General features: G+C 45.7%; 2 protein-coding genes and 1 long non-coding RNA gene across 7 annotated transcripts; 2 read left to right on the top strand and 1 right to left on the bottom strand.

Annotated features, from left to right (window-relative positions):
• Window positions 1-10,753, top strand: LOC113441895 (TLC domain-containing protein 5-like). The gene is made up of 3 exons (XM_026709117.2): window positions 1-242; window positions 3,285-3,490; window positions 10,164-10,753. Exons 2-3 carry the CDS (start codon window positions 3,292-3,294, stop codon window positions 10,751-10,753), a joined length of 789 nt encoding a protein of 262 aa, XP_026564902.2. The 5' UTR covers window positions 1-242; window positions 3,285-3,291.
• LOC148125067 (uncharacterized) lies at window positions 10,228-14,428 on the bottom strand. 2 transcript variants are annotated; one of them, XR_015744688.1, is made up of 3 exons: window positions 14,299-14,428; window positions 12,286-12,443; window positions 10,228-11,346 (listed from the first exon to the last, which is right to left on the bottom strand). It is a non-coding gene; the product is annotated as an uncharacterized LOC148125067 (long non-coding RNA). The 2 variants fall into 2 exon arrangements; XR_015744687.1 differs by having other exon boundaries at window positions 10,228-12,443.
• A 183-nt stretch (window positions 14,429-14,611) lies between these two features.
• Window positions 14,612-22,490, top strand: TLCD5 (TLC domain containing 5). 4 transcript variants are annotated; one of them, XM_026709084.2, is made up of 3 exons: window positions 14,612-14,693; window positions 16,011-16,210; window positions 19,707-22,490. In XM_026709084.2, the coding sequence occupies exons 2-3, from the start codon at window positions 16,015-16,017 to the stop codon at window positions 20,243-20,245; spliced, it is 735 nt and encodes a 244-aa protein (XP_026564869.1). In that variant the 5' UTR covers window positions 14,612-14,693; window positions 16,011-16,014; the 3' UTR covers window positions 20,246-22,490. The 4 variants fall into 4 exon arrangements, with proteins under 4 accessions (XP_026564869.1, XP_087795289.1, XP_087795290.1 ...); XM_087939163.1 differs by having other exon boundaries at window positions 14,612-14,707; XM_087939164.1 differs by lacking the exon at window positions 16,011-16,210 and having other exon boundaries at window positions 14,618-14,707.
• Window positions 22,491-24,006: the final 1,516 nt, after the last annotated feature.

The following is a 24,006-nucleotide window of genomic DNA, read 5'->3' as shown; positions in this document are numbered from 1 at the left end:
TTTCCGGAAGCTGACATCCTCCTCGTGAAGGGATGTTCGTGCCACCTTTGTATCGGCAGGTTTGGAGGTTCTGACGTTCTTAGGGTTGTGGAGGAAGCAACAGGAGGAGGAAGATCTGCAGAAAGACGGGGATTCCAGAACTTCATTCAGAATCGGCGACAGACAAGACTACTGTCGCTGTCTGCTGGGTCATTTCCTGGATTGGTCATCTTTTCCTGTTTCAAGGATTTGGGGCTTTGCTTGTGAGTACCTGGACAAGGGTCGGTTATTCTCCCGACGTGTTAAATTGCGTAGAACATTTTAAAACAATCGTGAAGGTTTTGGAAATTAAGAAATTAAAGTCCCAGAACGGAAGTCCCAGAACGGAGGACCTAGTCGGCAACCCGCGTGTCAACTCATAAAATAATTTTATGGTCTTTTTAGAGTTGCCAACAGAAAGGGAGGGGGGAGCAGTGCAGCAGCTTGCAAACCGAAACTGCATTCCATAAATGTCTTCAAAAATCGTTTCTAGGTGGCCGAAGTTTCTGCCGCGCAAAGATCTAACTGGAGAGCATGACTCTTGGCTATGGATGTGTCCCATTGGAGAATATGAATTACGATACACCCAGGGGGGGGGTGGAAAACTGGGGTCAAGGGTGACAATGAATGATGTGTCTCAGAGTCGGCTACACCCAGGTAGTGCTGGCATGTTTACTCCTAATAAATCTTCTTTAAGTTTTGGAAGTTCGGCTAGAGACTCATAATTTAAATGGGAGATAACTGCCAGAGCCCTGACACTGTGGCTCTGGAGCCACATGTGGCTCTTTCATCCTTCTACTGCGGCTCCTTGTCACTGGTCAGTGCCACAATTTTGAGAGAAGCTTCCATTTTGGGGGGCGGGGGAAGCATGGCACGCCAGAAGGAGACTCCATGGCAAGGGGTGAGTTTCCCAGTCGGCCCCACCATTGATTGGGTTTTTCGGTTAGGATAGGTAGAGGAAAAAGGATGCCGTGCTAGGAAGAGACTCTATGGTGAGGGAACCGGACTTCCGGTCAGCTCCAGAATTGAACTGGAGGGAGGGGGCTTCCAGTTAGGAACTTTGCGGCTCTTTGAGTGTTTAAGGTTGCCAATCCCTGACCTAAAGTAAAGTTGTTGAATAGAAGAGAGTAAAGTCGTTGAATGGCCATAGAGATTTGGGGAAGTTGATTGCTCATTTAACTGGTTTCTAGCTGATGGATTGAAGTTTCAGGATGCCTGAATTTCTAGCAATATATATATATTGATATATATAACTTATCATGTGCACCGGCTCTTCTTAATTCCTCTCTGGGCAAGGAAAGGATTTGAGATTGCCCCCTAGTGCTCCATGCAGTTGCTGCTCATGAAGACAGTGCAAGACAGCGGTTTCCAATGGGTTTAGCGTTCCGGGAGATAATAACTATCTTGCTCAACCTACTTTTAAGGATATTTGGATTGGGTAATTCCCTGACTAACCACTTTGGGAAACTGCTTGTTAATTGTTTTCCAGCCATTAGGAGCCTTTGAGTCAACAAGTTTTATAGCGCTGGGTGAGTTTCCTTCAGTGCTTAGCAAAAGACATTTAAAATACAAGCTTACAGACTTAAAAATGACTCAGAGTAACAGAGTTGGAAGGGACCTCAAAGATCTTTTAGTCCAGCCCACTGCTCAAGTAAGAGACCTCTACCATTTCAGACAAGCGTCTGTCCAATCTCTTCTCAAAAACCTCCAGTGATGGGAGCACCCACAACTTCTGAAGGCAAGTTTTTCCACTGTTCTAATTGTTTTCACTGTTAGGAAATTTCTCCTTAGTTCTAAGTTGGTTTTCTCTTTTGTTTAGTTTACATCCATTGTTTCTTATCCTTCATATTTCAGAATGAAAAAAAAAAGGAGTTAGAACGTCGATTTTGAAATTGTATAAACAGACTAAGGGCGTTGATGGATTTGAAATAGAATTTTGCAATTAATTAAAATAATCTTTCTGTGAGTTTTTTTTTTAAATTCTCTTTAAACAAAGAGAGGATGAGTCTTTGAAGGTTGAATATTAAGGGGGAAACCACAAGGAAGCCAATATTATATTTGAAGGAGAATAACAGTTAAATGTTGGTAGATGTTATAAAAGAGGAACACATCGTACAGGGCAAGATTGTGACACAGAACTGAAAACGGTTTTTAAAATGACAGATTACAAGAATGTTATGGAAGAAGATGCTACTCTGGGCATACAAAAAACCAAACAAATCCATAATTAAAATGGATGTACAAATAACCAAGAAAGTAACCTCAATATTTTTTTTTCTATATTGGGTTTACAGAAGAGGCTTGCTAAAGCTTTGAAAAATTTGGTAAGAGGGAACAAAGAAAAAATGGAGGGAAAAAAACCCAAGTTTAGGACATTATTTGAAGGGAATGATGATCAAGACTGTTAAAAGTGAATGGAAATAATAGAATTATGGTTTATTTGATCAAGGTTAAATTAGATATGTTCTTAACTCATAATGGATCAGGACCAAATAAGGAGATTTTAAGACTTAGTTTATAGATAAGATGTGGAAAGAAGAGATCACTTGTTTTAAATTAAGAGGAGATAAATTAATTGCTTATACTTGTTGTGATGAAGGGATAAGTGGTTTCTTTCTATATTTCTTTTTCCTTACTAAATTCTTATTTCCTTTTATATTGTTCTGTTCTTCCTTACTCCGCTTCCTACTTTTCCTATTAATTCTTTTTTTTTAGTTTGCATTAGTTTTTACCTTTTTAATTGTAACCTTTTTTTTTTAATCGAAGTACTCTAAGACTGGCTCTTTTGCAATCTATCTGTCAATCATCTAACTATTTTGGCTAAGTATTGCAGAGAAAAAAGAGGGAGAAGATGAGAGAAACAGGTGAGAGAAGGACAATGGGAGGAAAGCAGGAATACATAATTGTCTAGCAGTAGCAATAGCACTTAGATGTATATACCGCTTCACAGTGCTTTGCAGCCCTGTCTAAACAGTTTACAGAGCCAGCCAATTGCCCCCAACAATCTGGATCCTCAATTTACCCCCCTGGGAAGGATGTAAGGCTGAGTCAACCTTGAGCAGGTGAGGACTGAACTGCTGGAGTGAGCAGTGAATTAGCTTACCATACGGCATTCTAACCACTGCGTCACCACGGCTCTTAAGGCCAGTGTTTCATAACCTTGGTCACTTTAAGATGTGTGGACTTCAACTCCCAGAATTCCCCAGCCAGCAGGCTTCATTGTCATTGGACTAGTGTGCATATTATTTCTCTGTCTTTCTCTTTAGCTACAAGATGATGTCACCCATCCTTCTCCAAGTCATCAGTAGCACCTTGGCGTGGCTTTTTCTCTACTGGGGTTTTTTGTATCGAAACAGACATCGCAGAGCAGAATGGAGCGGTCGAATGGTCACTCTCTTGCATGGCTTGATGGTCACTTTCCTTTCTGGCTATATTGTCTTCATTGATGGTCCTTGGCCGCTGACTCATGCAGGTAGGAAAGTGTGGGTGAGAAACTCCACCTCCAAGGGGGATCAGACTGGCATCATGGATCAGCCTCTTCCACACTGCCAAAGGGCGACCTAAATTTCCCACCAGGGCTAGACAAAGTTAGAGCAACAAAACAGAATCTTTATAGCTCAGGGTTGAGATGAGTGATGGTGCCCTCTCAGCTGGGTTGTTTTCTTGCAGATGTTTCATTACCCAAACTAGGTAACATCATAGTGATGGTATCTAGCTTGGGTAATGAGACATCTGCAAGGAAAAAAAAATAAGCTCAGAGAGCACCAAGGACCAGTCATTTGACCAGAAAATGGTCAAATCTGGTCCTTGAAGCATTGAGGCCACCTGTCTTCTCCAGGGCTCAATATGGCTGTTTCCAGCTGACCATTACCCTACTGGTCAATGGCATGCACAGATATCATTCTTGCAACCCAACCTGACAGATGTGCCTGAGGAGCATGTTCAGGAGATGTGGGGAAGCCCCAAAGCAGCTATGCTAGGCCTTCCAGAAGAATACAACGTCTCTGCTTCAACCAACAGATCCATTTGGAGGCTTCCCAACTGGGTCCTTCAATTTGGCACAGCTGAAGGTTTTGTTGGGTTCTCAAAGATCATCCAAGTCTTGTGCTCAGAAGTTGGCCTATGTTATTAACCTGGAGCTAAGAAGGAAGGGGGAAAGAGAGGAATGGCTGATGATCCTAAGTTTTAAATTATGAACTTCCTAACCTAAGGATCAGACTCTTAGCCTTCTTGCCCATTTGTCACTGCTTCTCCTAATCCCGGTGACCTTTACGATCTCCACAAGTTCTTCTCCTGCACATTATCCACTGTCAATGCACCGCCCTCCATTTTAGTTTCATCTTCCACCTAGCTCACATGACTTCTCCAGCAATGATCCACCAACATGGCTCTACCTGGTATAGAGAAACGTCCCACTTTTTCCTTTCCTCCTCAACAGCTTCTCACTTCTTTCCATAATTAACACACTCCATAATTGGTGCAAAATAGTTAGTTAGAGGTCCTTTAGGTCCTTTTCGTCTGCTGCTGACTCCATGGATTGTCCATGATGTTCTTCTCTGCAGCAAGTCTCAAGTGGCTTGTGGTTGCCTTGCTCTTGTCAGGGTTCCGGCAATTGCCCTAATTAAATCATGACCCTCGAGCCAAGCTTCAAAAGAATTCAAAAGATTTATTAGGAGCAACATGTCCGCCATAAACTCATATGAAGCCAACTCTGAGACAGGTAATTTACTATTACCTATGACCCTGTTTCCTCCCAACCCCCTGGGAGTGTCACAAATCAGATTCTCCAACAAAACACGTTCACTGGCTGGGTGTCATCAATCACACTCTCCAATGGAAGTGTTGTGGTTAGCCAGCAGCAGGTGCAGATGGCTGAGGAGAGCGAGGACTCAGATGAGGGGCCAGGACCATTAGGGAGTAGACTGCTGCCTTAAGAGATTGTGGGGGCTGGCAGCAGCAATGAGGAGGTTCCCGAGGAGCCTGTGCCGAGTGCGCGTGTGCACAGGATTGCTCGTAGGAAAGAGCAGCTGCAGCAGCACGGGTGACTCGGGAGTAAGGCTGCAAGGCAATGGCCCCTCCTTCAAGAAGATAAAAGCCAGCTGTGAAGTGAATGTTCTTTGCTGGAAGCAGAGACGTTTTGAAACTCAGCTTTGTGGACATTACAGTATCTTAAGTTGGACTCATGTGTTGTGAAATATTTCTTATCTGTGACTCTTGGCAGTCTTGCACAGTTTTAGTGAGGTTTGTGCTTATTAAAGCTAATTAGTTTGCAGCAGCCTTTTAACCGGGGATTTGTAAGGCTCCTTAAAAGGTTTCTGTTCCCTTTGGTTATTGTTTGTCTTATTGGAAAAGGGTTTGGGTCAGAACAGGAAGATTTTCACAGGCAGAAGATCCAGTAGCCTAGGCTACAATCTCCTCAAGATAAGCATGGAATGTGTTTCTGGCCTTCACCTGTTACATTGCTCCATCAGGCCTTTCTCCCCCACCTCCTTCTAATGGCAACTCGGGAACAGGCATAGGGACGATTTATGAGTTGACCGTTCTACAAGTCCGCGGGTCTTAAAGTGGGGAAACCCTGGTTTAAAGCAGGCCATTCCCTCAAGCAGAATAACAGAGTTGGAAGGACTTTGGGGGTCTTCTAACCCACCCCTCACTCAAGCGGGAAACCCGCCTAGACCATTTCAGACAAACAGCCGTCCAATCCCTTCTTAAAAACCTCCAGTGTTGGAGCACCCACAACTCGAGGCAAACCGTTCCATTTATTAATTGTTTCTAAGTGTCGGGAGATTTTTTTTCTTTTTTAGGTGGTTCCTGTTCTATTCCCCATAAACCTCTCACCTCACCTCAACCTTCCAGGGAGGGGAAGACAGAGAGATCACAAGCGATCTTAGGCTATTCAGCAAGCTGGATTGTAAACAGGGATTTGAATGCTGCATTCGGCGCTCCTAAGCCCTGATACTCACTGCATTATACAGGCCTTGGTGACCCAATTAAATGCTGAGGTTTGTTTACAAGTTGCAGGTGGGAGGTGCATAGCCAGGGACAAGTTGGACTTGCCCTGCAAGGATATTTCTGTCACTCGTGAAGCACAGATCCCAAGAGTTTCAGAGAAGAGAAGGGGCTGTTAGAGGTCCCCACTTGGCACACCATAAGCAAAATGTTGGCAGGTATAAAGTCAGTCACAAACTAAGAGCTCTTAGCTTTGTCTAACTCTTTGTGTAATGCTTGAGAGAGGTGGTGATTGTTTATGGAATTCTGAGCCTTTTGCTAACAGACTGGCCAACCCAGTTTCAGTCATAAGGACTAGAAACTTCCTTCTGCAAAGTGAAAACAGTGCACTCCAGGACATACCAAAGTAAGTGAGGCAAGCTGAGGGAGTAACATGCTTATTTTCTTCTTTTCCTTCCTTCCTCCCTTCCTCCCTCCCTCCTCCTTTCCTTCTGTTCTTTCCTTCCTTCTCTTTTTCCTCCCTTCCTCCGTTCTGTCTGTTCTTCCATTCTTTTTCTTCCTCTCTCCCTCAGTTCCTTCCCTTCCTCCCTTCCACCTGTTTTTTCCTTCCTTCTTCCTCCCTCCTTCCCTTTTCCTCCTTTCCTTCCTTCTGGTCTTTCATTTTCTTCCTCCCTCCCTTAGTTCCTTCCCTCCCTCCCTCCCTTCTGTTCTTTCTTTCCTTTTTCCTCCCTCCCTCCCTTCTGTCTGTTCTTTCATTCTTTTTCTCCCTCCTTCCCTTAGTTCCTTTCCTCCCTCCCTCCCTTCTGTTCTTTCTTTTCTTTTTCCTCCCTCTTTCCCTTTTCCTTCCTCCCTCCCTTCTGTTCTTTCTTCTTCTTTTCCTCCCTCCTCCCTTCTGTCTATTCTTTCATTCTTTTTCTCCCTCCTCCTCAGTTCCTTTCCTCCCTCCTCCCTTCTGTTCTTCTTTCCTTTTCCTCCTTCTGTCTATTCTTTCATTCTTTTTCTCTCTCCTCCCTCCCTCCCTCAGTTCCTTCTTTCCTCCTTCCCTTCTGTCCTTTCCTTCTTTTCCTCCCTTCCCCTTTCCTTCCTTCCTTCCTTCCTTCCTTCCTTTTCCTCCTTCCCCCTTTCCTTCCTTCCTTCCTTCCTTCCTTCCTTCCTTCCTTCCTTCCTTCCTTCCTTCCTTCCTTCCTTCCTTCCTCTCTTCTGTCTGTTCTTTCAGTCTTTCTTTTTTCTCCCTCCCTCCTTCTCTCTCTCTCCCTCTCTCTCATTCACCGCTTCCTGTCTTCATCACTTGTGCTTAGATGTTGATTCAGTTTTGCTAGTCTACACGTTGCCTCCTGGGCTGTGTCCTCACAGGCCGGCTCCTGCCTTTAGTTTAGCTCTCCTTTGCTGGGATTAGATCATGAACCCTTTTCACGCAACACCTGCCAGCCTTGTGGGTCAAATAATTCCTTGGAGGAAAGTCTTATTCTAAGCTTTTGGCTCTCTGCCTCATGCAACAGGGGCAGCATTTACAAGTCCCGTTTCGTTATTTGCAACGCGGGAGCCCTGCAATTACTCCAAGGGTGATAAGAACTGAGCAGCAGCAGCAGAAATAATATCCTGTATTTTGAAGATAACTAAATTAATAGTGAGCTGTGGCATTTTGCCCTTTCACCCTGGTATGTTTACAGGGAGAATTAGAGCGAGAACGGGGAGGAGGAGAATCAGGAATGTGAACCCAGCTGGAGGAGTCGTGATCTACAAAAGCTCTCCGCATAAAGAGAATTTTGAGCTTCACCTTTAACACCCTTCCATAAACACCCTTCATTTGCTCCAGGGAGAGTTTTCAATGTGTAGGAGTGATGATTAACTTTAGATTCAAGGTCTCAAAGGTGCTTTTTTTTTTTCAAAAGGCAACTAGAGTTTGTTTTTCCTTGAAGAGGTTTCGCTTCTCACCCAAGAAGGTTCTTCAGTTCCGATGGAGGTGGAACAGAGGTGGTATTCAGCAGGTTCTGACCAGTTCTGGGGAACCGGTAGCAGAAATTTTGAGTAGTTCGTAGAACTGTCAAATCCCACCTCTGACTAGAGATTTTTCAGTATCCTTCCCCTGCCACGCCCACCAAGCCACGCCCACAGACCTGGTAGTAAAAATATTTGAATATTTGGTGGATGATGGAAGGGATTATATTCTTCGCAGTCATCTGGTCGTTAGCACTCCCTTTGAGAGTCTTTCAAGCCACTTGGAGGTTAATCTGTGCCCTTGGGGTCAATTGAAAAGCGCAAATGGGTATGGAGCCTTTTGAAAAAGCATATTTGGGGGCAGTGGTGGGATTTAAAAAAATTATGACCGGTTCTGTGGGTGTGGCTTGGTGGGTGTGGTGTGGCTTAGTGGGCGTGGTGTGGCTTGGTGGGCATGGCATTGCTTGGTGGGCATGGCGTTGCCTGGTAGGCGTGGCAGGGGAAGGATACTGCAAAATCCCCATTCTCTCCCCCACCCTGCTAACCTGCTTTCCAGCTCCGTTCTCCTGTGTAGGGCAACCAAAGAAGACCCAGCCGATCAGCTGGGACTCAATGGGAGGCAGGGAATAGATATAGTTGGCAGGGCCAGTGAGAGGTGGTATTTGCTGTTTCTCTGAACTACTTAAAATTTCCGCTACTGGTTCTCCAGAACTAGTCAGAACCAGCTGAATACCACCTCTGATTTGGAGCAAAGCTTAGGGGTTTTTAAAATACGCGCACACATAGAACCGCTCAGAAAAAAATTAGAAACCCACCGCTGGGTAAAACACCCAACAAAAATATTACTTGTTTTAAACGTATATGTTGCTTTACCGGTTTTTCTAACCATGTATGTACTTTTGTTGAGTTATTTTATTTTATTTTTTGCCTTTGAACATGTTCACCACATATGATAGTAGTAGCCTCAGAGAGTTTTAGTAGCTTCCAACAAGCAATGATGTGGTTTGCTTGGCTCTGACTTCATGTGCTGCAGCATATGAAGCCAATAGTTATGGGCTGCAAAACATGGTTTTCCGTCTAAATACGCTGTTTAAACCCGAACGCTGCAATTTGTAAAATTATAAGTTACAGCTCAGCAAGTTGGTCAAACCCAGCCAGTTATGGCTTGTACAACCAATGATTAAAACAAACCTTCTCTTAGCACAGTTAACCCCAAGGAACGGGGCGTGGGGGGAGAGAGAAACGTCAAAGCCCACTGAGAATGGAACTAAACATTATATGCATATACGCATTACTCGCTGCCCTGATGTGATTTTTAAAAGAGAGATTTTAACGTCTAGACTAAAATGTTTTGATTCCTAGATGTGAGGTTTGATGCTGTTCTCCCCCTAATTTTCTTTCCGCAACGTAGGATATTTTCTTGGCAGAAGGTTGATTCGGGTGACAGCAGGGAGGTAAAAGAAACGCATATCAAACCTTAAGTGGCAAATGTATGAAAGCTTCAGCTTTATAATCTATCATTTCACTTCCAATATTTGAGGGGCTGCCCCAGAGAGGAGGAGGGGGTCAAGCTATTTTCCAAACCACCCAAAGGCCAAACAAGGAAGAATGGATGGAGACTGATCAAGGAGAGATTCAACCTTGAAATAAGGAGGAATTTTCTGACAGGGAGAAGAATCAACCAATAGAATAGAAGTTGCCTTCGGAAGTTGTGGGAGCGCCATCGCTTGAGACTTTCAAGAAGAGATTGGACTCCCATCTGTCAGAAATGGTGTAGGGTCTCCTGCTTGGGCAGGGGGTTGGACTAGATGACCTACAAGGCCATTAACCATCAGGAAATTTCTCCTTAGTTCCAGGTTGTGTCAGCTTTCCAGTTTCAGTTTTCTGGAACACTGACAGGTTGCGCCTCTCCTTGATTACTTTCCATTGGTTGCCTCACCAAGGATAAAAATAATTGAATGAAGCTATTAACATAGTATTGAATTGTCCCATGACAAGTTGGCTGTAGTGAGTTGGCTGAAGTGAGTTGGCCATGGAGAGTTGGCTATAGAGTGTTGGCCATAGAGAGTTGGCCATGGAGAGTTGGCCATGGAGAGTTGGCCATGGAGAGTTGGCGATAGAGAGCTGGCCATGGAGAGTTGGCCATGGAGAGTTGGCCTAGACCCTCACTGCTTTGGAATTTTCAGGATGGAGAAAATACAAATGGGAACAGCAAACTAAATTGCTTTTCTTTTCTTTTTAATTTGCCCTGTTTCTAGGTCATCCCAACACGCCACTCCAAGAGTTTGCCCTCTGTCTGTCACTGGGCTATTTCATCTTTGACTTCTGCTGGTGCATCCTTTCGGACACTGAGGGTGACCTGATACTCTCTCACCATCTGCTAAGCATGGGCGGCATGTCGCTGGTCTTGGACTCTGGCAAGTCGGGCTCTGAAATCAGCGCCATCGTCTTCGTGAGCGAGATCACCAACCCGTTTTTGCAAATGCGCTGGTTCCTCCGAGACAGCGGGCGCTACCACAGCTTTGCTGGAGATGTGGTGGACATCTTGTTTGTGGTTCTCTTCCTGGGGCTGCGGATCGCCGGGGGTGCCTGGATTATGCATTCCGTGATGAAGTCCCCCAAGACATTTGGGACACTCAAGGGTGGTATCCTAGCGATGTACGGAGTATCCTTCATGTTTTTGGTGGAGATCTACAGTTTTGCCAAGAAGAAAATCTCCAAGAAACTTCAGGCTTGGAAAAACAGAAGAACCCGAGGAGATCACACCAAGTGTAGCCAACATCTTCTTAACTTGGATATCCGGGGGCCCGTCGAACCCAACCTACAAAGAGCAAATAGTTCTTGTTGAATTTGGAATCTACTTTCCGCGCCAGATCTGGATTCAGGACTCGGCTCCAGAGCCACACCTAGAATTCAAGATGAGGTTCAGAATGTGGCCAAAGTCAGGAGAAATGGCCTGTGAAAAGAGGTTTGCAAGAGGAAGAGGTTTAATTCTGAAAACAGTCAATCCAGTTAAAGGCCACTTGCCCGAGGGGGCTGCTAAGATGGATTAGAGTGAAGTATGGATCTGAAGCAAGAAGTGTTGGGTCATTCTGTTTTGGTGACCAAAGTTGGGGGACAGGCAGAGCCCCACCCGATGTAGAGGATCACTGCAGGTCACTCAGTTAAGAGGAGATGCCTGTCAGTTGGTCAAAGATAGAATATAAAAGTAGGTTTCTGGTAGTCCCAAAGACGCTTTCTTTCAGGAGGCATCTGGAGTTTCTTGCTGGAAGACGTTTTGCTTCTCATCCAAGAAGCTTCTTCCATTCTGACTGGATGGTAGAGAATGGAAGGATTTATATTCCTTGCAGTCATCTGGTCTCAGCACTCTGAAAATTGGTCATGAGCTTTTTGAGGGTCATTGAGGCCACTTGGAGGTTTTATCTGTGCCCTCAGGGTCACCTGAATCAGAGTGCAAATGGCTGTGAAAACTTCACAAAGGACTGTGCTGTAAACTGGTGTCGTATCCCTTCCTCTCTGTTGAGGGGGGGATGTTCACTTTTAACCTAGATGGCTTCCTTCACCCCTCTTTCAAACCAGTGGTCTTCTCTGTCCAGAATGTGGAATTTCTCCAGAATGTGGGGATTTCCATAGACAGATTTCTGGTACGGTTATCTAATCTGGGTAAGCTAGAGTCTGGGTACCTACCATCAGTGGTGAGTTTCCAAATTTTTTCCTACCATTCTACGCGCTTTGTGCTGCATGCATGCAATCATGCTTTGTGCAATCACGCATTGCGCACACACCACAGGGCTCTAATAACAACCTCGTTCAACACTGATGAGTTACCTGGGCTGTTTCTTAGGAGTTAGTAAAGGAGAGGTAACTGCAAATGGGCAGGGCCAATCAGAAGTGGTATTTGCCAGTTCTCCAAACTGGACAAAATTTCTGCTACCGGTACACGACAACTGGTCCAAACTGGCTGAATACCACCTCTGCCTACCAATCACAGGCCCTTAAGGTAAAGGTTCCCGCCTCACATGCGCGCTAGTCGTTTCCAGCTCTAGGGGGCGCTGCTCATCTCCATTCCAAAGCTGAAGAGCCGGCGCTGTCCGAAGACGTCTCCGTGGTCATGTGACCTGCAGGACTAAATGCCTTCAAAGGTGTACGGAACGCTGTTCCTTTCCCACCAAAGGGGTCCCTATTTTTCTACTTGCATTTTTTACATGCTTTCGAACTGCTAGGTTGGCAGAAGCTGGGAGAAGTAATGGGAGCTCACTCTGTACATGGTGCTGAGGATTCGAGCTTAGCCACTGAGCCACCGTGTCCCTCACAGGCCATTAATTTGGGGTAAATCCATACAACGTTTGTGCCTGCAGAGGGTGCAATTTCACAACTCACTCAAGCTGGCGTCTGCTCAACCTGGAAGCAGCCATTCCATTCAAACATTCCCACTCTGACATCCTACTATGGTTTCCTCCAGTCTATTTCTTCCCAGGGCAAATCCCGAGGGGTTCAAATAGTTTTTGAACTCCTTGCTCCAGAGCGCATTTGAGGATCTGGAAAAAACAACAACATTCCAGCTCTTAAGTTTGTTTACAACCACAAATGAAAATGTTTTTTTAAGAACTTGCAAATACAAGTCAAACAAACAAACATGTGAAATCAAATGAAATAAAACGAACAGGGCAGGCAAAGGAACAATGTTCTCAGTGGTTGTTTTTTTCCCTCTGACTTTTTTGCAATGCGGACTTAATAATTGCATCAATATAAAATTAGCTACAGTTTTTAATCAAACCATTAAACCTGAACTGCATGGAATCAAATGGTTTGGTGCTTGTTTTATGACAATTAAGGACCAATTCAAAGGGGGAGAACTGATTGTTTGTGGTATGTGATACACAAGTGTCCTTTCAGGAATACAAAACAATATTTTCAGCAACAGACTGTGCCGCTCCTTGCAAATGAGCCAATAGCACAATAAGGAACTAATTGTGAAAACGGTCAAAAGGTGGATGATAATATCAAAATGACAGTAACAGGAGAGGGATAACCCAATTTTCCTCTTTAGGAGACCAATAAACCAAAAAATAATTTTTATGGAAAAAATATATTTAATATTCCTTAAGACTAGAAAGCATTGGGTATTTTGGAATAGAAAAATCTCTGTTTCTCCAAGTTTCTTGGACAGTGGTTAAAATTTTGTAGTATTTTTTTTAACAATGTTGACAGTACTCTTGTTTAAGCTCCTATATAAAAAAAAAAAACCCTTCTGTAATATATTCAGAGCTAACCTCACAGCGCTCCAGAAAGCTGCCCTTAATCCTTTTCTTCAAATGGAGTTTAAGTGGGTCATATTTGCGGCAAGGGAAACTCAAAACTAATCCACATTCCAATCAATTTGTGTCAATATGAGAAACGGGAGCCTAACTTGTGAATCAAGACATGGCGATTTGCAGATATGATTTCTTGATCTCGGTGCGTGATGTGGAAATCTGTGATGAACGGAGAAGGTTCCAGGATTTGTGAAATTATATTCTAAGATATTTGGAATTTGTCCATCAATAATAAGCGGTAGCAGATCTACTCGATGGAGTTTAGCCTGGATGAATGTGATTTAATAAATGCACTGATTTGGCTATTTGTTCTGTGTTTATTGATTCATAAACAGGCAACTTTCTTTTTATGTAAAACTATTTGCAGGAGAGGGAGGAGTTTGGGCCTAATGGGGCTTCCCAAGCAACTAATAAAGACCCCTGAAAGGTAACAAGAAAGTATCAGGTTATCAGAATTCCTGGCCAGGGGTGAAGATGCAGACTGCTTGCTAGGAAAAATAAAAGGCTACAAAAGCAATATCTATCTATCTATCTATCTATCTATCTATCTATCTATCTATCTATCTATCTATCTATCTATCCATCCATCCATCCTTCTTCTCTGTCTCCCCCCATCTACCTATCTCTATCTCTCTATCTTTAACTATTATCTCTCTATTAATCTATCCTCTCTCTCTCTCTCATCTCATCTCTCTCTTTCTATTCTCTATTTCTCTCTATTATGTCTCTCTTGTAATCTTTGAGATACACACATACACACACACACACACATCTGCAACATAGAGGAATCCTCTAGTCTTACCCCATTAAAACATGCCCGATTGCCAGTCCTTAAACGAACGTGAGCATTAGCCTTCCAAAATATTTTAATTGGCCGTATACATCTTCTTTATAGCCAATAAGGTTTTGAAATGATTGCATTCTAACCAGGGATGGCACATCTGCATTGCCAACTAACCCAACAGCGGTTGGCCGGATCCTGCCCTGTTGAACTGGCCAAGCTGCAGTTACAGGGACTTCACTTCAGTTTAGTGTGCAAACTAAGCGTAGGCGTCCCCTTCCGTGGCATCTACTGTACCTGTGGGACCGACGCGCTCCTTCGCCTTCTCAGTTTCACTGCTTTCCTCCGACGGCTCTCCGCATTTAGCCGGGGACGCCTTAAACCTAGTTTAATTTAACCGTGGTCTGCCTGTCCAAGTAAGCCCCTGGCTGCCTTCTCCGAGCAAGCCGAGGCCGCGAGGCGTCTCCTTTCCCCGTTGCGCGCTGGACTCCTGCACGCAATCGGCGGGCGGCGCGGTGCCCGCGGGCGCTGCCATCCGTCCTCCGCACCAGCAGGTGACCCTAAGCAAGCTTCGGTTCTCCGCCTGCCATCGTCGCTGCCCGGACGAAGCTCGGTGATCTCGGTCACCGGGACACGCCTCGCCGCCGGGGGCGACCGGGAGAAGAAGAACGCCCGGGGCCTGGCTTGGCCAGGTGAGCTCCAACAGGTGCGCCCGCTCGCGCGCTCTCCTCGGCCGGCCGGCCAGCCTGACTGGGTTGGGTGGGGCTGGGTGGGGCGGTGGGCGAAGTGTCCGGGCGATCGCAGTCGGGAGCGCTCCAGCCCATCGGGGGCGCGCTTCGGCCGCCCGCCGGTGCGCGATGCTCCGGGGTTTTTCGGAGAAAAGGCTGGAGGAGGAGGCGGCGCGCAAGGAACGCGCCACAGGTTGCGCTTGGGCACAAGCGAGGCCGGGGCTCCGTTCAGCCTATGAACGGGATTGCAACTCCCATGCGCCGCGGCCGGGGGCGGGGAGGAGGAGAAGGAGAGGACCTCCGTAGAGTTAGTTCGCGCGGTGAGCTTGCTCTAGTCTAAGGGATATGCCTCGTGGCTTGGTGACGTTCATGGCTTGGGTGGGCTCTGGTTAAGGAGGGAGGGAGGGCTTGTCCTGTGTGCCGGGGGAGGGGATCCAACCATAGATCCCACGTGGCTTGGTCGGGGAAGGATCAGGAGGAACCTCTAGTGTTGTATTTTCAACCTTTGGCAGCTTTAAGAAGGGTGGGATTGAAGTCCAGTCTTGAGTGTTGAAGTACAGGTGTGGGAACACCTGAAAGAAAACCAGGACAGGGACAGAGAAAATCTAGGTGGTTGCTAAGATTGGATAACAACTTGATGGCACCTCATCCATCCATCCTTTTATTCATTCTGTCGTTGGCTTCTCTGCATCTCCATCACCATGTCTTCTCTGATATGCATCCATCCATCCATCCATCAATCTATCCATCCATCCATACATACATGCATACATTTATTAATACATCTATCCATTCATCCATTGATCCATCATCCATCGATCCATTTATTCATCCATCCATCTGTCCGTCCAACCATCCATCCATCCATCCATCCATCCATCCTTTTATTCATTCTTTCATTGTCTTCTCCGTATCTCTCTCACCATGTCTTCTCTGATATCCATCCATCGACCCATCCATCCATTCATCCATACATACATTTATTAATACATCTATCAATTCATCCATCCATCCATCCATCCATTTATTCATCTGTCCATCCATCCATCCATCCATCCATCCATCCATCCATCCATCCTTTTATTCATTCTGTCATTGTCTTCTCCGCATCTCTCTCACCATGTCTTCTCTGATATCCATCCACCCATCCATCCATCCATCCATCCATCTATCCATCTATCCATTCATCCATCCATCCATCCACCCATCCATTCATTCATCCATCCATCTACCCATCCATCCACTCATCTCTTTCCACATTTCCCTTCTATTCCACTGCAGAAGGATGGTGGCCATGCTGTTGTGGGTGGCCCTCAGCCTGTGTGGCTGGCTCTCCCTCTACGCCTGGTCCTGCCACCACTACCGAGAACGCGCCTGCGAATGGAGCTGCCGGCTGGTCACGTTGACTCACGGCGTCTTTGCCACCTGCCTCTCTGGCTACATTGGGTTTATCGATGGTCCCTGGCCAATGACTTACCCAGGTATGTCCGGCCCATTTCCATAGAAACAAACCTTGGTTCTCCCTTTATTTTTGGAGTTCCCGCAACAAGCCACGATGAAACCACGCCACTCAAGAGTACAGGTATTCCTCAACTTACAACCATTGATTCAGTGGCCATTCAAACAGCACTGAAAAGTGTGACTTAGGGCCAGTTTTTCACACCCATGCTGTGACCATTGGCAGCACTCCTAATGTTTGGAAATTGCAAGTGGATCACATAACCTGTCATGCCCTTGGTAGTCGGACTCTGAGGGAGAGGAGGAACAGCTGACAGGGAGTGGAGGTGTGGCTCCGGGGGTTGTGGAGGAGGCTGGGGAAGGGCAGAGGCCGGCTGGGCAGTTAGAGGAAGAACCAGGCTCATTCCCTCTCCATCCTAGGACATGCAGGGAGGAATGGAGAAGGAAACAACTTGGCTTACGAGAGAGGAAGTGGCCATGATCCCCCTCATTGGTTGCAGCTGGGGAGACTAGTATATAAGAGAGATGGTTACAACACAGCGTTGCCAGAAGCAAAGCGTGTTTTATTTTGGGCTGAAGTTATCTTGGTTGGCGTCCTTCCAACAGACTGTGCCTTGTTATCTCCTTGCAGTTGGTAATTACTTATCCTGGTCCGTTGTGGAATTTCCTTCATTGTAGTTTGTTTGGTTTTTTTTATTTCACCTCTATCTGCCCATTAAGTTCGGACTGTATTGCTTTCTTTCGAAGACTATTTTTGAATAAGTTTTCTCTCCAACTGAGAATTATTGAGCAGTGGGGCCAAGTTGGAGGCATTAAAGGACATTTATTTATGTTTCGGATTTTGTTACGCTTGTGTTAACACTCCAGGTCATCACATAACCCAGTAGGTCCATTTGTAACCTTCCCAGCCAGCCTTCTAACAAGCATAGTCAATGGGGAAAGCCCGACTCACTTAACAATGGTGAGACTCATTTAACGACTGCAGCGATTTTTCTTAATAGCTGTGCAAAAAAGCTTGTAAAATGAAGCACACTTTTTTTGTCTTGCCTTTGCTCTGGAATGGAAATTTGGGGCTCTATTATGGCCGTCATTGGACCTTCATTTGGAGGCCAGGAAATCAGCAATTGCCCTTTTAAACACAATTCAGAAAGAGGGCAGAAATAAGTCCACCTAGGAATGACTTCCATCTAAATTTACAATACGGTGTCCTGTTCTTTATTGATCGTAATTAACATGCAGTGTGACATCTTATTAACTTGTATGTATTTTATGATACGAGTTAGTTAACTGGTCCCACCAATCTTGGTTTTCTTTCCTTGACGTGAGGAAATAAAAATGCTTGTAAAAACAATGTGAAATCCAATAACAACGTGTGTACAGGAATAAATAATACCAACGTTTCAATCTGGACCCAAACCTACTGTGTTACTCTGATCATAAATTATTTTGTTTAACTCCCTCCTGCCCTTGATCCTAGTAGTAGCTCACTTCCTGTATCATGCCGCAGAGAGGAGGGGATCAAACTATTTTCTAAAGCGCCTGTAGGCCAGACAAGGAATAATGGATGGAAAGTGAACAAGGAGAGAGATTCAACCTGGAAATAAGGAGGAATTTTCTGACAGGGAGAACAATCCATCAATGGAACAGAAGTTGCCTTCGGAAGTTGTGGCAGCTTCATCACTGGAAGCTTTCACGAAGAGACTGGACTGTCACCTGTCAGAAATGGTGTAGGGCCATGATGGCGAACCTATGACGTGCGTGCCACAGGCGGCACGCAGAGCCATTTGTGCCGGCACGCAAGCTGCAGGCAAACTTACCTCACTGCGCATGTGCGTGCCTCACAGGTGATTTTCGGCTGGTTTGAGGCCTTTTTCAGCCTCCCAAAGGCTTGAGGAAGGCTTCTGCCGGCTTTTCAGGATGAAAACTAGCCACATTTCATCACTTCCTGTTTTTCCGAAAATACCAGAAGTGACGAAACAGGGCTAGTTTTCAGCCTGCAAAGCCTGCAGAAGCCTTCCTCAAGCCTCTGGGAGGCCGAAAAAGCCCTCAAACCAGCTGAAAATCAGCTGTGAGGCACAGTGCAGGTCAGGGGGCAGCAGGGGTGGGTGAGGGTGGAGAAGGATTGTGCGCGCATGTGTAGGGGACATGAGTGTGGGTGCGTATTTCCTTCTAGGTGCAAGCGTGTGCACAATTTTTGGCATAGGAGCCCCAAAAGGTTAGCCACCACTGGTGTAGAATCTCCCGCTTGGGCAGGGGTTGGACTAGATGACCTACAAGGTCCCTTCCAACTCTGATTATCTGTTATTACAGACCCATAACCGGTAGTGGAGGGGCAGAATAATAATCAAAAATTATTCGTCAAACCAAATGAAATATTTGACTCTCTGGTGGTATTCAGCAGTTTTTTTAAAAATTAAAATCTAGTCTAGGTAGTCCTCAACTTACAACAGTTCATTTAGTGACCGTTCAAAGTGACAACATCACTGAAAAACGTGACTTATGGCCGTTGGTCACACTTTGTAACCATGGCCGCACCTCCATGGTCACGTGATCAAAATCCAGATGCTTGACAAGTGGCTCCTACTTATGATGGTCGCAGCGATCCCCTTTTCTGCTCTTATGACAACCGTGTGGCTAATTTAACAACGGCAGTGACTCACTTGAACAACTGTGGCAAGAAATGGGGCAAAATTCATTTAGCCACTGTCCCACTTAGGAACAAAAATGTTGGCTTCACTTGTCATCATACGTGACAAGATTCTAGTAACTGTGAGATCTGCGTGTCAGTTGTGATTAGAATCGGAATAGAGCTGGAAGGGACCTTAGAGGCCTTATAGTCCAGCCCCTTACTCAAGCAGGAGACCCTACGGCTGTCCAGTCTCTTCTTAAAAACCTCCTGTGATGGAGCACCCGTGATTTCTGAAGGCAACTTCTGTTCCACTGGTTAATTGTCTTCACCGTTAGGACTTTCTCCTCAATTCCAGGTTGCTTCTCTCCTTGATGAGTTTCCATGCGTTGTTTCTTGTCCTGCCTTCAGGTGCTTCGAATAATAATTTGACTCTCTTCTTTGTGGCAACTCCATAAATACTGGAAGACTGCTATCATGTCCCCGCTAGACTTTCTTTTCTCTAGACTAGACATACCCAGTTCCTGCAACCGTTCTTCATATGTTTTAGCCTCCAGTCCCCTAATCATCTTGGTTGCTCTTTGCGCTCTTTCTAGGGTCTCAACAATGTTTTTGTTATGTGGGGACCAAAACTAGATGCAGAATTCCAGGTGTGGCCTTACTAAGGCTTTATAAAGCGGTGCTAATCCTTCCCGTGATTTGGATTCTATGCCTCTGTTTATACAACCAAGGATTTTATTGGCTGCTGCTGCCGCACCCAGCTGGCTCGTGTTTAAGGGAGCGTCCATTAGGAATCTGAGGTGCCTCTCACAGTGACTGTTCTTTTGAGCCAGCTTTTGCCTAATCTCTACTTGTACCGTTGACTTTTCTCTCTTCCTCTTCTCCTCCTCTAGGCTTCCCAAACACGGTGCTCCAGGTCCACGTCTTGTGCATCAGTTTGGGCTACTTCCTGTTTGACTTGGGCTGGTGCGTCTACTTCAAGGCTGAAGGGCCTTTGATGCTAGTCCACCATTCTGTCAGCATCCTGGGCATCAGCGCCTCCCTGGCCTTGGGCGAGTCGGCCGCCGAGGTCAACGCCGTCATCTTTGGCAGCGAACTGACCAACCCCTTCCTGCAGGCCCGCTGGTTTCTGCGGGAGAAGGGGCTGTACCCCAGCTTGGTAGGGGACGTGGTGGACTTCCTCTTCGTGGTACTTTTCACGGGCGTGAGGATCGGGGTCGGCGCTTGGCTGATGTACTGCGTGTTGTTGTCCCCCAGGCCCCGGGTCTTCATCAAGGTTGGAGGCTTGATCATGTACGCCGTGTCTTGTGTTTTCATGGTCAGTATCTTTAGGTTTGCCCGGCGCAAAACCATGAAGAAATATCAAGCCTGGAGGGCTTGGTGGAACAAAGAGGTAGACTTGAACTCCAACGGATATCTCAAGAGTCACTGACTTGAGCGCGGGTTGTTCTCTCTCAAGATTTAGTGTCGATAATTAGTCTGGGCTGCAACTCCAAGGTCTTGTTTGAATCACCAACAGAGTGAAGGGGCCAAGGCCCTTCATTGTAGGTAGATCACAGGACTAGGTCCGGAGAAATCCAGGCTCCATCTCCCTATTCAACCATGAACTTTGGTTGGCTGTGGGTGGACTTACTGCTACTCCAAGTCAACCCTCCTTCACAGAACTGTTGGAGGACGAAATGAGACAACGGCCACCGCTGATGTCCTAAGCAATGTGTGGAAAGGTGGAAGATAAGTATGGTCTGGAGAGATGCGTCCAGATGTCGCAAGCCAGAATCGTCGACTCCTGTTTCAGCCCAGTGCAAATGCTTGTGCCTAGTGGGAGTGCGTTGCACACCCTCCTACCGTGGGGGACTTTTTCTAACAATCTTTCTGTTTTTCAACATTAAGGCATGAGCCCAGTAGCCCAGGAATATTTCTAAAGAATCTCCTGGCTAGGTTGGCTGCCGCTACCCAATTTTTCCTGGTTTGGATTATTTTTCCTCTCTCTCTCTCTCTTGTTCTCTGTACCTGAGCTAAGGGGACAAGATGAAACATGGCTAAGATACAGAAGAGCATGGTCTATAAATGATTCAGAATGGGTTCTTCCTAGGTCTTCTTTGGATTAATGCCAGGGAAGGTAAGGATTGATGGCCTATAACCAGTTAGAGTTATAGGCCATCAATCCTTAGCTTCCCTGGCATTAAATACATAGAGATCTGTCTGTCTGACTGTCTACTAACTACTATCTATCTATCTATCTATCTATCTATCTATCTATCTATCTACCTACCTACCTACCTACCTACCTACCTACCTACCTATCTCCTACTGGTATCTACCAATCTTTCAGTCCATCCATCCATCCATCCATCCATCCATCCATCCATCCATCCATCATCTACTGGTATCTACCAATCTGTCAATCAATCAATCTATCTATCTACCTACATACCTACATACCTACCTACCTACCTACCTACCTATCTATTACTGGTATCTACCAATCTGTCAGTCCATCCATCCATCCATCATCTACTGGTATCTACCAATCTGTCAATCAATCAATCTATCTATCTATCTATCTATCTATCTATCTATCTATCTATCTATCTATCTATCTATCCATCCACCAAACCTTCCTACCATCCTTCCTGTCTACCTTCCTTCTTCCTTCCATCCATCCATCCTTCCTATCTTCTATCCACTTATCCATCCATCCACTCATCCATCCACCCACCTATCCATCCTTCTGATCTTCTATCCATCCATCCACCCACCTATCCTTCCTATCTACCTTCCTTCCATCTATCCATCCATCTATCTATCCACCCTTCCTATCTCTGTCCACCCACGCATCCATCATGCATGCATGCCTCCTTCCAGATACTGTCCAGACCCCTTCCTCCATAGCTGCCTCCTTCCGGATCTGGGAGATCTTCTCCATCGCTCTCTTTTCCTTGCCAATCCTATTGCTGAACCAACACAAAATGTTTCCTGTTATCATCTGTACTGAGCAAAAGAGAGTCAACTAAGACTAACAAAAGAAAAGAAAAGAGAGAGAGAGAGAAAAAAAGAAACCAGTTTAGAAATCAGTCTGGATTCCCGTGGGGAGATTGCAGAATTTAGAGTTAACCCCTCTGCAGCCAATGTCAGCCTGATTCCCCTTTTCCATGCTGGGATGATTTTCATACCAGGGAGTGGGGGGCAGGGTGGGACGGGGAGCTAAAAGGATCTCCTTGGTGTGCTAGATTTCCCACGGTCGAGGAATCTGCTCAGGTTTTCCAGCAGAGGAACCTGCGAATGTTCATCCCATGGGCACATTCCAGGTTTCAAAGTAGGTTTGTTTCCTTCGCTCACCTGGCCTCTCATCGACCGCTTCCCTGCGAAAGGGCCAGGTTTGACAGACAGGAAGCCAATCTTTGAAGAGACGAGCTGTTTAATTTTATTTATTTATTGATGGATGGATGGACTGACAAATGGTTTCTTTTATGACTACGGTTTCTATGCTGCTCTGTTCCTCAAAACTCTTCCTTCCCAGAGGGCGAAGGGCTTTGGTCTTTGAAAGGGCTAACCGATGAAGTTGTCACTAAGAGGTCAACGTGTATACACGCCTGGCATTACCATGTAACAGTGATTCCAGTGTCCCACCAGCGATGGGCACAGCAGAACTGTATTATGTTTTATAACAAATAATTTTTTAAAAAAAAAGATTTTATGGACATAAAATTGGTAGAGTGTATGCCTGGCGCTGGCATGATGATATCGCGCGTAGAAGCAGCGGCCTGGATGTTCATGTTCTGACCTAGGCTTCACAAAATCACAAAGCAGACTCCTCGTCCCAACAAGACCCCTTTTTTATTAGACTAAATGTGAATTCCTCTCGTTCACATCCAGCAAAGTCCGGCAAGCAATCTTTCAAGAGGGATTGACAACCACAGACCTTATCGGGCTTGGAGAGTTGCCAGGCCGAAAGCTTCCAAGCGCAAGGCCGTACAAGAAAATACTTGGCAAGGAGTCATGAGCAAATCTTCACCCTAATTAAATGAACTAATTGCCTCCTGCAAACCCCACTCCCCTTTCGCTCCTCTTTATTCCCTAGGGGAGGGGCCATTCAACGTCCACCTATGCCTTTACTCCCGAGTTGACCCTTGTTCCTTAGCTGTTCCCTTCTCCCGGCAGCTCTGCGCATGCGCACAGCAGGAGCAGGCTCCAGCTGTTCTTCTGCCCTACTGATCTCCGACTCTGAAGGCAGCTGATAACTGTCAGAGGGCCCTGGCCCCATCTCTGCCTCCAACACAGAGCCCTCATCAGAGCCTTCCCCAGACTCCAAGACAGGCCCATGTCCCTCCCCAACCTCCTCCACTGGCGACGGGCCACAACATCTCATGCTTTTATGTGTTACATGTCTGCTCCCACTGTTGTACACATCCACAGAAAGAAAAGCAGTTTTCGTTGTTAAAAAGCCAATAATAAATAGGTGTTCTTTTAATTAACGCATACAAGGATGAATCAGAGATGCAACACATATTGGCAGGACTTTAAGCTTCTGGCTATTCATGTTTTTTGACAGTTTGAAAAAAAAACAACGACCCATACTAGCAATGCTGCAATACTGGAGGTTTTAAAGAAGAGATCGGACAGCCAGTTGTCTGAAATGGTATAGGATTTCCTGCCTGAGCAGGGTGGCTGGACTAGAAGACCTCTAAGGTCCCTTCCAATTCTGTTATCCTGCTATCCGAACAAATGAAAACACAACTCACCACCTGGCTTTTTTTCAAGCCTTCATAGGGAAACCAGAGCTCCCCATCTTCATTCGAAAGCCTTCAGATGACAATATTTTTAAGAGGCAGGAAGGGAAGGAGAGCTTGGGAGGAAGATCTGTGAAGAAAAATTGGAAGCTGCTGCATTCTGAAAAGCCAATCAAGACACACCAGTACCTCACATCTGTACAGTCAAGTTTTTGTACTAAGACAAGCTTCTCTTAACTATGTACTGCCAGATGTGGGATGCTAAATGTACACATCCCTCTAAGCCAAAATTGAAAAAGCAATACGGGTGAAGGGCGAATCAAGCACCACGGTTTACGGTTTGATAGATAAATCAAACCTAGCCTGGGGTTTTATTTAGTGTAATAAATTTGTGGCTTTGTGTGGTATGTGAAGGAGGTTGCCGTTTCTGGAATCAAATTCATTTTCCCCAATCCAGGCGCTG

The sequence above is a fragment of the Pseudonaja textilis genome, chromosome 9, assembly GCF_049901715.1.
Source record: "Pseudonaja textilis isolate UNSWEBS1 chromosome 9, rPseTex1.2, whole genome shotgun sequence".
Taxonomy (NCBI): Eukaryota; Metazoa; Chordata; class Lepidosauria; order Squamata; family Elapidae; genus Pseudonaja; species Pseudonaja textilis.
This window is presented reverse-complemented; position numbering and strand designations above follow the sequence as displayed.

Coding starts and splice junctions, on each gene's coding strand:
- LOC113441895 (XM_026709117.2), top strand. CDS start 3,292: ATGATGTCACCCATCCTTCTCCAAGTCATCAGTAGCACCTTGGCGTGG. Junction 3,491..10,163: donor TTGGCCGCTGACTCATGCAG/GTAGGAAAGTGT, acceptor CCCTGTTTCTAG/GTCATCCCAACACGCCACTC.
- TLCD5 (XM_026709084.2), top strand. CDS start 16,015: ATGGTGGCCATGCTGTTGTGGGTGGCCCTCAGCCTGTGTGGCTGGCTC. Junction 16,211..19,706: donor CTGGCCAATGACTTACCCAG/GTATGTCCGGCC, acceptor CTCCTCCTCTAG/GCTTCCCAAACACGGTGCTC.